Raw genomic sequence first — 16,102 nt, 5'->3', positions numbered from 1 at the left:
GGGCCATCTTCAACACCCGCTGGAGGGCCTTGCAGTCGTGGACAGAGCAATTCCCGTACCAGTCCATGATGCTGCAGGTCAGGATGATCTCGATGGTGCAGTGGTAGTATTTGCAGAGGACCTGGGGTGGCATGCCAAATTTATGGTTGCAATGATTGAATAACACGCAACACGAGTGGTGTGGTCAGCATGTAAGACTGATCAACAATTAATCAAGTGGTCACCCAGACTATTTACATTGACAATCTGAGCTTTATGGTATTTTGCAAATAGACACGTGAACGACTGAGGTAAAATACTCTATGATCTGATGAGAAATGTCTGGAGAAAACCAGGCACATCCATCTAACACCAACCCTACCGTGAAGCAAGGTGGTGGCAGAATTATGCTATGGTGATGCTATTCAGCGGCAGGACCTGGGAGACTGGTAAGGATAGAGGGAACATTGAATGGAGTCAAATACATGCAAGTCCTTGAGAACCAACTTCAGAGTACTAACTACCTTAGAATGGGGGTGAAGATTTACGTTCCCACAGGACAATGACCCCAAGTAGACAGCAAAAGCAACAATGGAATGGCTTCAGAACAAGAATGTGAAAGTCCTTGAGTGGCCCAGGCAAAGTCCAGACTTGAATCCCATTGAAAATCTGAGAAAAAACTTGAAGATTGCTGTTCACTGCCGTTCCCCATCTAACTTAAGAATTCTTGAGAAAATCTACAAGGAAGGAAACCAGATGTGAAAAGCTGATACAGACATACCCAAGATGAGTCACAGCTGTAATCATCGCCAAAGGTGCTTCTACAAAGTAGTGGCCTGGGTATGAGTGCTTATGTAAATTAGATAGTTCTGTATTTCATTTTCAATAAATTAGCATATTTCATCGAGATATGTTGAGTTTCCTTGCAGGTCTATCTGGCGGAGAAACTGTGAAGCCAGCTGCAAAGCCTATTTCCGTTTATTAGTCTTGTATTAAAGAATTTGAAACAATGTTGTTTCTGTTTAATCCTTTTCATTATGTCATGCATAACTTTTCTTTATATGGCCTAAAATAAATGTGTTCATGTGGGCAGAATATCATCTATAGGTTATAGCATAATGAATTATGAAAATAAAATACATGCACATTTGTGGCCTGCTGGAGGTCATTTTGCAGGGCTCTGGCAGTACTACTCCTTGCACAAAGGCGGAGGTAGCGGTCTTGCTGCTGGGTTGTTGCCCTCCTACGGCCTCCTCCACGTCTCCTGATGTACTGGCCTGTCTCCTGGTAGCGCCTCCATGCTCTGGACACTACGCTGACAGACACAGCAAACCTTCTTGCCACAGCTCGCATTGATGTGCCATCCTGGATGAGCTGCACTACCTGAGCCACTTGTGTGGGTTGTAGACTCCGTCTCATGCTACCACTAGAGTGAGAGCACCGTCAGCATTCAAAAGTGACCAAAACATCAGCCAGGAAGCATAGGAACTGAGAAGTGGTCTGTGGTCACCACCTGCAGAATCACTCCTTTATTGGGGGTGTCTTGCTAATTGCCTATAATTTCCACCTTTTGTCTATTCCATTTGCACAACAGCATGTGAAATGTATTGTCAATCAGTGTTGCTTCCTAAGTGGACAGTTTGATTTCACAGAAGTGTGATTGACTTGGAGTTACATTGTGTTGTTTAAGTGTTCCCTTTATTTTTTTGAGCAGTGTATTTAATGCAGAGAAAATGTATCTCGTAAAAGGCTGACATTTCAATTAAAAAATATTCTCACATGACTATAGAAATGGAAACATTGTGATGTTAAAGACACAAAATAACAATAGTTCATGATTAAAGGATTAGGCTATACTGGGCTCTCACTGTCATTATTATTATTCACACCATTCCAATTCAGTAAAGTCAAAATGATCAGTTTTGGTATTGACATTAGTGAGGATGCTTTCCGAGTGATGAGAGACACATGGATGGGCCTACCAACTGAAAACTTAAATGATTATAAAATATGGACCACATAAATCCAATCTTTATATAAAATGTCTGCCTTTTCCCCTACAATTTAATAGACTAAAAAGTATATTTAATATAGGACAACAGAATACCATATTTTGAGTTGTCTATATAGGCTATTATACTAAAGATCTATTCGAGGTTCAACTTTAAGGCAACGGCATCTTTTAAAACTATTTTGATGCTCACCTCATGTCTTTATAATATGAAGGAGAATGTAGTTTGAAATCAGTATGTGTCAATAAAATAAATATGCATGAGAGATTCACAAGTCTATAACATTGGAATGTTGTAAAATGCTTCTCTGCCATGTCTGGACACTCACATTCAAATAATTTTCACCTCTCATCACTCCCATTGTTCCCATTTTCAATAAATAAATATGCATGAGACATTCACAAGACTATAACATTGGAACATTGTAAAGTGCTGCCCAACCCTAGCTGGGGTTGAAAAGTGTTTGATATCACACAATTTTGAACTAGTGAAATGTTATTAGAATATATTAAAATGTTACATTCCCATGAATTCCAAAAGACAATTTTAGTTTTAGGTTATGCACACAAACTGAAGAAGTCAATTTTAGTATTTATTAACTTAAGATTCTCACCAAGACAGGCAGTCAGTCCAGACAGACAAACAGTAGAGTAGACTGTACATTACACAAGAGTATAGGCTATTTTAAGCGATTTAATGAATGCAAATTTATGCCGCTAATGAACAGTAACTAGACCAAATCTATTACCTATGAAACTATCCTCTTTGAACTGCCGTATCTGAATAAATGGGTTGGATGGGTAGCTTCGATAGCCCAGCAATCGAATTTCAAGTCATTCATATGCTAATATTCCAAATATTCTGCTTAAAAATATCTGTTCCCGTCAGCATTCATTATTCTCAGAGGAGCAGAACAAGCAATGGAAGCCACATTTATTTTCTCTGTGCGTGGAAAAAATATCCTGGCACATGAAAGTTACACCTACAGACAGGAACTACAGACCGCAAATAAGTCCTTCTCTAAGTGCACCGAATATGATGCTTTTGAATGCAGAGGTCGCATAACCCTCACTGACTGGGTTATCTCCAAGTTATCTGGAGAACACAGCCATAACCCAGACAATGCTCAGATTCGGATCTGAAAGCTGATGAATGGCATGAAGAAGAGAAGCCTGGAGACCCAGGAGAAACTGACCAAGTTGTGGACCGTGGTACATATGGCTTGCCTGCATCTATTTGGGGAGACATGTATGAATAAGTTGATGCAGAGGCACCAACAAAAGAACAACGCGACACCCTCTGTACCTACAGTACATCCCTCTCAGCTACTGTATAAGGGTTATGAAGAAGAGCTGTTCCTCCAGCATGACTGTGGAACCAGGCCAGACAGAATTCAGAAGTACACCACGACTGAACGGCTGGAGTCTTACACTTTCAAGTTGCTGTTATCTTCTTAAGTATAGGGGGCAGTATTTTCGTTTTTGGCTTAAAAACGTACCCATTTGAAACTGCCTATTTCTCAGCCCCCGAAACTAGAATATGCATATAATTGTCAGATTAGGATAGAAAACACTCTAAAGTTTCCAAAACTGTCAAAATTTTGTCTGTGAGTTAATTAATGTGGGCTATTTTTAGCACTTTCTGGGATGCTTGATTTGTTTTCATTGCTTTACTGGGAAGCTTAGCAGAAGTAGACATGCTTGTGTTATTAATGTTAGTGCAGGGTGAGCCGCACACAGTGGACTTTCTACTAGGGCACACCGCCTCTGTGCTAACAGTATAACTGGTTTATAGTCACATGATTACTGCACACTAGCTGTAGGATCAGCAGAGGCATTCAGGGCAGTTTGAGGGACATAAATTAGGTGACTTACATTGTGTCTTCAACACCCCTGGGATAATGTACATTTACTCAAGCATTGTGACAACTCAGCGACATAATGGCAGGGATTAACTGAGCTGGGCTTGGGTCATTGATAAGTCGTTGTCTCAACGCAGCCTTATAATGCTGTGAAATGATCCAGCAACCCAGATTATAAAACAAGCTTTGCTTCCAGAAGGTATCAAAATTGTCAATAAATGTTACACCAACAGAGCTGCAATAGTCTTGTGTTCAGTTATGGAAGGCTAAAAATAAAATGTAGGGATCGCACAGGGCCATATATTACAGAGCGTTTGGTGGTGACAAGCAGAGACCCAATCAGTTCTTTAAAATCCTTCCATGCACAACTCTAGCACCGTCATTAAGTTTGCAGACGACACGACGATGAGGCAGCCTATAGGGAGGAGGTCAGAGATCTGGCAGTGTGGTGCCAGGTGAACAACCTCTCCCTCAACATCAGCCAGACAAATATACTGATCGTGGATTACAGGAAGCGGAGGGCCAAGGACGCACCCATCCACATCGATGGGACTGTAGTGGAATGGGTCGAGATCTTCAAGTTCCTCTGTGTCCACATCACTAAGGAGTTAATATGGTCCACACACAGTTGTGAAAGGGGCACGTCAGCATCTCTTCCCTCTCAGGAGGCTGACATTTTTGCATGTGCCCTCAGATCCTCAAAAAGTTCTACAGCTGCACCACTGAGAGCATCTTGACTGGCTGCATCACCGCTTGGTACTGTAACTGCAAAGCACCCGACCACAAGACGCTACATAGGGTGGTGAGTACGGCACCATACAGCACTGGGGCCGAGCTCCCTGCCTGCCAGGACCTCTACACCAGGCAGTGTCAGAGGAAGGCCCAAAAATGTTTCAAAGCCACCCAAGCCATACACTGTTCTCTCTGCTACCGCATAGCAAGCAGTACCAGTGCACCAAAGCTGGAACCAACAGTACCCTAATCAACTTCTACACCCAAGCCATAAGACTGCTAAATAGCTAAGCAAATGGCTACCCGGACTACCTGCATTGACCCTTTTTTTGCACTAACTCTCTTGTACTGAATCTATGCACAGATACCATAGTGACATCCCCCCACACACACACTACATACACCCACACACACATAGCACGCTCACACATTCATAATGACGCCACACACCCGCACACTTACACTCACACACACATTCACACTCACCACATATGCTGCTGTTACTGTCTATCCTTTTGCCAAGTCACTTTACCCCTCCCTATATGTACCTAGCTTCCTCAATTACCACGTACCCCTGCACATCGACTCGGTACTGGTACTCCCTGTATATAGTCATGTTACCTTTACTCGTTATTGTCATTTGTTATTAACTGTGTATTTATTCCTCATGCCACTATTTCAATGTTTTTAGTTTTATCTTAACTCTGCATTGTTGGAAAAGGGCCTATAAGTCGGCTTGGGCAGTATCCAGATTGTCATACCTTCATACCGACCTTGTGCCATACCGGTATATTCGGTAATACAGGCACTGAACACAGGGGCCGCTATTGTAATCCGAAGGATAGCAATGTTAACAAGTACATGTAACATACCATAGAGATTACTAACTAAATGCTAACCAGCGCATTGCAAACCTTTTATAGTCTACTACCTAAAGTATTTGTAGCTCATAAAGATATATAAGAAACCAAAAAATTCAACTCATCTGATGCAGGACTCCATCACTATCCTTTTTGGTCAAATAGTGGCTTGCGAAAGTATTTACCCCCCTTATCATTTTTATGATAATTTCTGTATTTTGAATTTGGCGCTCTGTAATTTCATAGGCTGTTAGGTGATGGGCAGGTGGGACACTCGTTTTAAACCGCTGGAGTGTTGCTTTAGCAGTATGCTTAGGGTCATTGTCCTGCTAGAAGGTGAACCTCCATCCCAGTCTCAAATCTCTGGAAGACTGAAACAGGTTTCCCTCAATAATTTTCCTTTGTTTAGCACCATTCCATCATTCCTTCAATTCTGACCAGTTTCCCAGTCCCTGCCGATGAAAAATATCCCCAAAGCATGATGCTGCCACCACCATGCTTCACTGTGATGATGGTGTTCTCAGGGAGGTGAGACATACATAGTGCCAGACATAGCGTTTTCCTTGATGGCAAAAAAGCTACATTTTAGTCTCATCTGACCAGAGTTCTTTCTTCCATATGTTTGGGGAATCTCCCACATGCCTTTTGGCAAACACCAAACATCTTCGCTTATTTTCTTCAGGCCACTCTTCCGTAAAGCCCAGCTCTGTGGAGTGCACGCCTTAAGTGGTCCTATGGACAGATGCTGTGGAGCTTTGCAGCTCCTTCAAGGTTATCTTTGGTCCCTTTGTTGCCTCTCTGATTAATGCTCTCCTTGCCTGTTTTGTGAGATTTGGTGGGCAACCCTCTCTTGGCAGGTTTGTTGTGGTGCCATATTCTTTCCATTTTTTAATAATGGATTTAATGGTGCTCCGTGGGATGTTCAAAGTTTCTGATATTTTTTTATAACTCAACCCTGATCTGTACTTCTCCACAACTTTGTCCCTGACCTGTTTGGAGAGCTCCTTGGTCTTCATGGTGGTGCCCCTTGCTTAGTGATTTTGCAGACTCTACGGCTTTCAGAACAGGTGTATATATACTGAGATCATGTGACAGATCATGTGACAATTAGATTGCACACAGGTGGACTTTATTTAACTAATGATGTGACTTCAGAAGGTAATTGGTTACACCAGATCTTATTTAGGGGCTTCATAGCAAAGGGTGTGAATACATATGCACGCACCACTTTTCCGGTTTTTATTTTTTAGAATTTTTGGGAAATAAGTATTTTTTTTATTTCACTTCACCAATCTGGACTGTTTTATGTATGTCCATTACATGAAATCCAAAGAAAAATCTATTTAAATTACAGGTTGTAATGCAACAAAATAGGAAAAATGCCAAGGGGGTGAGTACCTTTTCAAGGCACTGTAGCCCTTACACAGTCTGGAGGTGTTTTGGTTCATTGTCCTGTTGAAAAACAAATGATTGTTCCACTAAGCCCAAACCAGATGGAATGGAGTATCGCTGCAGAATGCTGTGGTGCTGGTTAAGTGGTTAATTAACTTCTAAATGGTACTCATCCCGGATCCGGGAGCACCCTCATCAGTAAAAAAGCTGACTAGCATAGCCTAGCATAGCGCCACAAGTAAATAGTAGCATCTAAATATCATGAAATCACAAGTCCAAGACACCAGATGAAAGATACACATCTTGTGAATCCAGCCATCATTTCCGATTTTTAAAATGTTTTACAGGGAAAACATAATATGTATTTCTATTAGCTAACCACGATAGCAAAAGACCCAACTTTTTTTTTTTCACCATTTTTTTACTGCATAGGTAGCTATCACAAATTCGACCAAATAAAGATATAAATAGTCACTAACCAAGAAACAACTTCATCAGATGACAGTCCTATAACAGATTTATTGTATAGCATATGTTTTGTTAGAAAAATGTGCATATTTCAGGTATAAATCATAGTTTTGCATTGCAGCCACCATCACAACTCTCACCAAAGCAGCTAGAATAACTACAGAAACCAACATGAAATACCTAAATACTCATCATAAAACATTTATGAAAAATACACGGTGTACAGCAAATTGAAGACAAACATCTTGTGAATCCAGCCAATATTTCAGATTTTTTAAGTGTTTTACAGCGAAAACACAATATAGCATTATATTAGCTTACTACAATAGCCTACCACACAGCCCCATTCATTCAACATAACGTTAGCGATAGCGAATAAACCAGAAAAATATATTAATTTTTTCACTAACCTTCTCAAACTTCTTCAGATGACAGTCCTATAACATCATATTACCCAATACATATATGGTTTGTTCGAAAATGTGGATATTTAGCGGCACAAATTGTGGTTATACAATGAGAATAGTAGCCAAACTGCAAACAAAATGCCGGGAGAAATCTTGGGAGAGGCACCTAATCTAATCAATAACTAATCATAAACTAGACTAAAAAATACAGGTTGGACAGCAAATGAAAGATACATTAGTTCTTAATGCAACCGCTGTGTTAGATTTTTTAAATTAACGTTACTACGACATACAGCGTGCGTTAAAGCGAGACCGCGCCGAAATTAATGGCGGAATAATAGTTTAACATTTTCGACAGCAATACGAATTAACATCATAAATAGTTCTTACTATTTGATGAGCTTCCATCAGAATCTTGTACAAGTTGTCATTTGTCCAGAATAATCGTTGCTCGGTTGTAGAAGGTTGTCTTCAACTGTGTAATTATCAGCAAACGTTAGCCATGTGGCGCAGATGTGTCCAACTCAGCATAACGCAGAACAAAGAAAATACCGAAAATCGCAATATACTGATATAAACTGATATAACTCGGTTTAAAATAACTACATTATGATATTTTTAACACATATATCAAATTAAATCAGAGCCGGAGATATCTAACTCATAAAACGAAAGCTTTTCAGAGCGCAATGCACATGTCCATCTTGCGTCAGGCCAGACGATAAAAAGACCAGTCCTTCCATTCCAAGAAGTCTTGTTCGGCCTCAGATCTAGCTAGACACCCCATTCCAATTCTCACTGCTTACTGACATCTAGGGGAAGGCGTATGCAGTGCATGTAGACCCATAGATTCCATGCAAACTAATAAACTGACCCTGGAACATAGCCCCCGATTTCAGATTTTTCAGTTCCTGACAGGAAGTTTGCTGCAAAATGAGTTCTGTTTTACTCACCAGATATAATTCAAACGGTTTTAGAAACTAGAGAGTGTTTTCTATCCAATAGTAATAATAATATGCATATTGTACGAGCAAGAATTGAGTACGAGGCAGTTTAATTTGGGAACGATTTTTTACAAAGTCGAAATGGCGCCCCCCTATTGAGAAAAGTTTTTAACATGTGTAGCTTAAGAAACAAGGTTAATCAAAGTAACAGATGACATTCTTATTCTGAAACTCACTTAGATAATACATTTGATAGTACAGTGGTAGCAATACATGGTTATAACATTGCTGTTTATATATAGAAGCACATTCCTGTAAAAGCTTAGAGAGGATCTCATGTTAAATACTGTTGTAGTAATATGTGACCGACCGCCTCGATTCAGTCTTATGTAGCAAAATTTGAAGGTGTTGCTGTTTATATTCAGAATCACATTCCTGTAAATACTAGAGAGGATCTCATGTCAAATACTGTTGAAGTAATATGGCTACAGGTTCATTTCCCTCACCCAAAGCCCATTCTTGTGGGAAGCCCCCTTTTGTGGTTCAAATAGCTGAGCAATCAGCCCGTTACCAACCCTCAGTAAACATTTGGGGAAAAATGTGTTTGACCAGATACAATGCTATTTTACAGTAAACAAACTGACAACAGACTTTCAGCACGCTTATAGGGAAGGATATTCAACAAGCATGGCACTTACACAAATGACTGATGTTAGGCTTAGAGAAATTGATGATAAAACGATTGCGCTAGCTGTTTTGTTAGACTTCGGTGGGGCTTTTGACATTATTGATCATAGTCTGCTGATGGAAACGGTATGTGTTATGTGTTTACTCCCCCTGCTATAATGTGGCTACAGAGTTGCCTGTCTAACAGAACACAGGGGGTGTTTTTTAATGGAAGCCTCTCTTTGTGCGTCGCGCCAACAGGAAAAAACATCTCTCCGGGAAGAAGAAGGGGTATGTTTCATGATTAACGACTCAAGGTGTAATTGTAACAACATACAGGAACTCAAGTCCTTTGGTTCACCTGACCTAGAATTCCTCACAATCAAATGTCGACTGTATTATCTCCCAAGGGAATTCTCCTCGGTTATTGTCACAGCCATTTATATACACCCTCAAGCCGATACCATGACGGTCCTCAAGGAACTTCACTGGACTTTCTGCAAACTGGAAAACATATATCCTGAGGCTGCACTTACTGTAGCTGGGGATTTTAACAAGGCTACCTAAATTCTGTCAGCATATTGACTGCAGCACTCGTGCTGGAAAAAACTGGATCACTGCTACTCTAACTAATCTGACCACGACACCATTTTGCTCCTCCATTCTTATAGGCAGAAACTCAAACAGGATGTACCCGTTCTAAGGACTATTCAATGCTGGTCTGACCAATCGGAATCCATGCTTCAAGATTATTTTGATCACCCGGACTGGGACAGAGAATAATAATGACGAAAACGCTGATTCGGTGAGTGAGTTTATAAGGAAGTGTATTGGAGATGTTGTACCTACTGTGGCTATTAAAACCTACCTTAACCAGAAACTGTGGATAGATGGCGGCATTCGTGCAAAACTGAAAGTGCGAACCATCGAATTTAACCATGGAAAGGTGACTGGGAATATGGCCAAATACAAACAGTGTAGTTATTCTCTCTGCAAGGCAATATGACAATCTAAATGTCAGTATAGAGACAAAGTGGATTCACAATTCAACAGACACAAGACGTATGTGGCAGGGTCTAAGAGACAATCACAGACTACAACAGGAAAACCAGCCACGTCAAGGACACCGACGTCTTGCTTCCAGACAAACTGAACATCTTCTTTGCCCGCTTTGAGGATAATACAGTGCCACCGAAGCGGCCCGCTATCCAGGACTGTGAGCTCTCCTTCTCCATGGCCGACATGAGTAAAACATTTAAACATGTTAACCCTCGCAAGGCTGTTAACCCCCAGACGGCATCCCTAGCTGCTTCCTCAGAGCATGCACAGACCAGCTGGCTGGTGTGTTGACGAACATATTCAATCTCTCCCTATTGCTGTCCCCACATGCTTCAAGATGGCCACCATTGTTCAGGTACCCAAGAAAGCAAAGATAACTGAACTAAATTACTATCACCCCGTAGCACTGACGTCTGTCATCATGAAGTGCTTTGACAGACTAGTCAAGGATCATATCACCTTCACCTTACCTGTCACCCAAGACCCACTTCACTAGGCCATCACACTGCACACTGCCCTATTCCATCTGGACAAGATGTGTACCTGTGTAAGAATGCTGTTCATTGACTATAGCTCAGCAATCAACACTATAGTACCCTCCAAGCTCATCATAAGCTTGAGGCCCTGAGTCTCAACCCCACCCTGTGCAATTGGGTCCTGGACTTCCTGACGGGCCCCCCAGGTGGTGAGGGTAGGAAACAACATCTCCACTTCGCTGATCCTCAACACTGGGGCCCCACAGGGGAGTGTACTCAGCCCCCTCCTGTACTCCCTGTTCACCCATGACTGCATGGTCATGAACGCCTCCCACTCAATCATCAAGTTTGCAGACGACACAACAGTAGTAGGCTTGATTACCAACAACAACGAGACAGCTTACAGGAAGGACGTGAGGGCACTCGGAGTGTGGTGGCGGATAAACACTCAGGAGATGATCGTGGACTTCAGGAAACAGTAGAGGGAGCACCCCCCCTATCCACATCGACGGGACAGCAGTGGAGAAGGTGGAAAGATTTAAGTTCTTTGGCGTACAAATTATGGACAAACTGAAATGGTCCACCCTCAGGAAGCTGAAGAAACATGGCTTGTCACCTAAAACCCTCACAAACTTTTACAGATGCACAATTGAGAGCATCCTGTCGGGCTGTATCACCGCCTGGTACGGCAACTGCACAGCCTACAACTGCAAGGCTCTCCAGAGGGTGGTGCGGTCAGCACAATGCACCACCGGGGGCAAACTACCTGCCCTCCATGACACCTACAGCACCCAATGTCACAGGAAGGCCAAAAAGATAATCAAGGACAACAACCACCGGAGCCACTGCCTGTTCACCCCGCTACCATCTAGAAGGCGAGGTCAGTACAGGTGCATCAAAGCTGGGACATAGAGATAGAAAAACAGCTTCTATCTGAAGGCCATCAGACTGTTAAACAGCCATCACTAACACATTGAAGCTGCTGCCTACATACAGACTTGAAATCATTGGCCACTTCAATTTTTTTTTCACAAGTCACATTAATAATGCCACTTTAATAATGTTTACATATCTTGCCTTACTCAATTCATATGTACGTATATACTGTATTCTATTGCATCTTGCCTATGCCTCTCTGTCATTGCTCATCATATATGTACATTTACATATTCTTATTCCATTCCTTTACTTAGATTTGTGTGTATTATGTAGTTGTGGAATTAGATTACATGTTAGATTGCTGCATTGTCGGATCTAGAAGCACAAGCATTTTGCTACACTCGCAATAACATCTGCTAACCATGTATATGTGACCAATAACATTTCATTTCATTTTATTTGAACATAATCCAGGAAATTTCAGGAATTCCCCAAGGCAGCTGTATCGGCCTCTTACTTTTTTCAATCTTTACTAATGACTATGTTTGCAGATGACTCAACATTATACACGTCAGCTACTACAGCGTGTGAAATCATTGCTGCAGGTAGTTTCAGAATGGTTGGCAAGGAATAAGTTAGTCTTAAATATAAAAAAAGCTAAAAGAATTGTATTTTTGTATTTGTGTCACGCCTACTCCCGCTCCACCTCTTTAGCGCTAAACGTCGCTGGTCTACTAACCACCGGGTCCTGGCAACCATCATTACGCACACCTGGACTTCATCATCACCTTGATTAGCTTCCCTTTATTTAGCCTAGGTAGCCTCAGTCATCAGGCAGTATTGGTTTGTTTTCACATTCATTCACTCAGTACGCTACGCCTGTTTTGTTCATCTGATTTGTTTTCTTATTAAACTCTCTTTCTGCACCTGCCTTCTGACTCAGTGTATACTTCATAGAATACTGCCTCAGTAATTATGGAAGTTGCAGAAGAAAACGTCTCTGACTGTTGGTGAACAGGGATACCTACTCTGCCAACACCATGATCAGCTGGTTCAACTGTGTGCGGCTACAGAAGATGTCCTCCGCGTCCTCCACCATCTTGACACTAGTTTCAGCCGTTTCAGCAGTCCCAAAGGCCTACCCAGCAGTCTGCCGAGGGAGGCGGTGCCTGATTGTCCCTCCCGGACAAGTATGAAGGGACCCCGTCGAAATGCCATTCCTTCCTACTCCAGTGCTTCCTCTATTTTGCCCACCACCGAGAAGTCCAAGGTTGCCACAGCCATTTCCCTGCTGACCGGAAAGGTGTTGGAGCTGGGTTCCTACGAGAGGTTCATGACTCTGTTCAGGGCAGTTTTTGGGGGGCACAGAGGGAGGTGAGTGACTATTCCAAGGGTGCCCAGACTGCTGCTGAGTAGGCCCTCACCTTCCGGACCGTGGCAGCCTTTGGCTGTCCTGAGCCAGAGCCTGAAGCCAAGTAGGTAGGAGTCACACATCTTCACGGTAGAGCGGAGTCGCCAGAGACAGCTGGGGCTCTGTCCCTATGGTGGCCAGGAGGGGCACCGACTTCAGCGGTGTCCGGTGAATCCCAACCCTAGTTCCACTAGGGCAGAGGAGTGGCCCTGTGATCTTCCGTCTCCCAGGGTAGGCGTGAGTATTCTATCATTGTTTTCCACCAAACCCTTACTGGTTTCCATTTCACTGGCTGGCTGGCCTTCAGCTGTAGTGGACTCCGGTGCCACAGGGAATTTCATCAACCAGGCCCTGGCCTCCACCCTGGACATAACCTTGTACCCGCTCTCCTCTCCTTTTACGGTCCAAGTCCTGGATAATCGACCATTGGGATCTGGCACAATCATGCACATCACAGCACCACTCACCTTCAACCGTGGGACCCATGCACCAGGAAAGCCTTCCCTTCCTCATCAACTCCACACCCATATGAAAAGTAATCCTCGGCCTCCCTTGGCTCCAACGTCATAACCACATCAACTCCTGGTCAAGGATGAAAATCACCGCCTGGGCACCAGGATGCCGAAAGACCTGCTTTCCCGTACCCTGTGGTTCCACATCTATTGAGAGTCCGGTAAGAGCCCTCCAACCCATCATGTTGTCCTCCTGTATCGTGGGCCCGTGTTTTGGGACATAGATGTGTACATCCGGCAGGCTCTGGAGAGGGAACCCGCTTCTGCTACCTGCCCTCCTGAACGCATCTACATCCCCAAGGGGGTAAGAGATTGGCTGTTGACCTGGGCACACACATCCCTCACCACTGGACACCAAGGTATCATCCGCACAATTCAATCAATCTCCGATAAGTACTAGAGTCCCACCTTGGCGCAGGATGTCACCCGCTATGCCAACTCCTGTTCAATATGTGCCCAAACCAAATCTCCCCGACATGCTCCAGCAGGGAAACGTCACTGATCTCCCTCCATTTCATGGTTTCACCACTATTATGGTTGTTGTGGACAGATTCTCTAAATCTTGCCGTTTTATCCCTCTCTCTGGTCTTCCCACCGCTCTCCAGGTCACTGAACAGGAGCTCGAGAGGTTTTCAACTATGATACATCAGGATTTGTTGATGAGGAAACATACCCCTCCCCCCTATTTTGACCAGGAACCGCCTTTCTTTCATACAGAAAATGTAAAAGCTGTCTGGTTGATTACAGAGTTGAGTGTTTAGTCCGTAAGCCATGAGCCAAAAACACACAGTAAAATACACTTTGATCTCAGAACAAGGCTTCAATCGCCTTAATAGACCTCTCAGTTCACAGAGTTTATTTTCCAGTGATTGGATGGACATTAGCCATCAGGACACAAGGAAGAGGAGGCCGTGTAGCCCGTCTTTTCAGCCTAGCTTGGAGTCCCCCTTTCCTTCTTCTTCTTCATTGTTGGCGTAATTATTATAAACATTCTGAGCAAACAAAGTCATTTTTAATGCAAAAATATCCATAAAAAAGCAGTTGAGCAGGAAGCTGCAAGACACATTCCCTCCTCAGCGTTGAAGTCTATGTGTGTGTGTGAGATTTCAGAATCTGACAGTCTCTCTGTTGTTTGTTGCTGGCAGGATTTACGAGCGAGTGATAGATCCACCTCAGATGGATCTGACCCTGGGCAGCGGAGTGTGGCTGGGTCAGCATAGCCATAAGCACGGCTTCTTCAAGGTAAACAAACCTTTCACCACCATATACACGATCACTGTAACCATATAACCATATAATAAGCATGCATGGCTTCTTCAAGGTAACACAGTCTTCACTATCTTGTCATTCTATGGACGGCAGTACCATGCTTTCTCTCCGAAAATATGATTTTACTAGACTTACCCTGAATTAAAAACAAAGAGTACTTGCTCACTAGCCAAATGTGTCCTTTGTAGCATGGTCATCTAGTGATTATCAGGTAAAACTGCCCTACCGTTCCTACACAGCTATACTCGTAAAACATCCCTGTCAAGGTTAAAGTGTTTGTACACTATAGAGTACCACAGTATGAGTCATAATACCCATAAACCCTAGAGGTCAAACAGGGAATTGGTTAAAATTCATTTATCTCATAAGGGATTTTAGAAGCAATGATTTTGGGGCTGTGTTGCATGTAGGCTTACCCTGGCGTGACACTTTGATAACTGTGTAAGTCTCTCTAGCACAAGGTACACTTTTATCAATATATTCACATGTATGGACCACCCCCTAAAATGACCTGCTAATTAGCTTCTAATGTGGCTACCATAAAAAACTACAAATGCCATGCTGATCTGGACGAGACTGCCAAATCGAGGCAAAGGTAAGAATCTCTGGATGAACTATCTAATGTTAGCTAAATGTAGTAATGAATAAATAGGCAATATTTATTTAAATGGACAATTATGTGAACTGTCTTGTGCAGAGTTTGAATTGACACAATACCTGTTAGCAAAGGTATCAGCTAGAGAAGACATGCAGAAGCTTGCCGGGATTTGTAGTTTTGCATGATGTCTACTTTGATGCTAATTAGCATTTTCGAATTTGAGAGTAAAAATAGCCGAATATATTGATAAAAATCACTTTGTCCAAGAGAGATTTACATGGTTATCAAAACTTCACGCCAGGGTAACTTTACACGAAACACAGCCCTTATTTTAATGGGAAAGATTAATGGTGGAAAAACGGACGCTAAGTTTTATGGGTATCATGACACCTACACTGTTGGGCTCTATTTATCACCATCAGTAACAACACCATGATATGGTAAGACTCTACATAATGCAACCTCAACATAGCTTTATTATTGAGAGAGTGGTAGGGAGAAAGAGGAAGGGGAGTGGGGACAGAAAGACAAAAATAAGAGGCGTAGAGAGATCAACTGACCGATATTCCTACACCTA

The 16,102-nt window shown here is 42.6% G+C and overlaps 1 protein-coding gene across 1 annotated transcript in view; it reads left to right on the top strand.

The window, feature by feature from the left end:
- LOC120025009 (protein kinase C-binding protein NELL1-like) overlaps positions 1 to 16,102 on the top strand; it is a 456,735-nt gene that overhangs the window by 156,338 nt on the left and 284,295 nt on the right. Inside the window, exon 5 of the mRNA XM_038969436.1 lies at positions 14,804 to 14,900. Coding sequence (XP_038825364.1) covers positions 14,804 to 14,900 — 97 coding nt within the window. The remainder of the gene's footprint in view (positions 1 to 14,803; positions 14,901 to 16,102) is intronic.

This window comes from Salvelinus namaycush, chromosome 30 (assembly GCF_016432855.1).
Source record: "Salvelinus namaycush isolate Seneca chromosome 30, SaNama_1.0, whole genome shotgun sequence".
Taxonomy (NCBI): Eukaryota; Metazoa; Chordata; class Actinopteri; order Salmoniformes; family Salmonidae; genus Salvelinus; species Salvelinus namaycush.
This window is presented reverse-complemented; position numbering and strand designations above follow the sequence as displayed.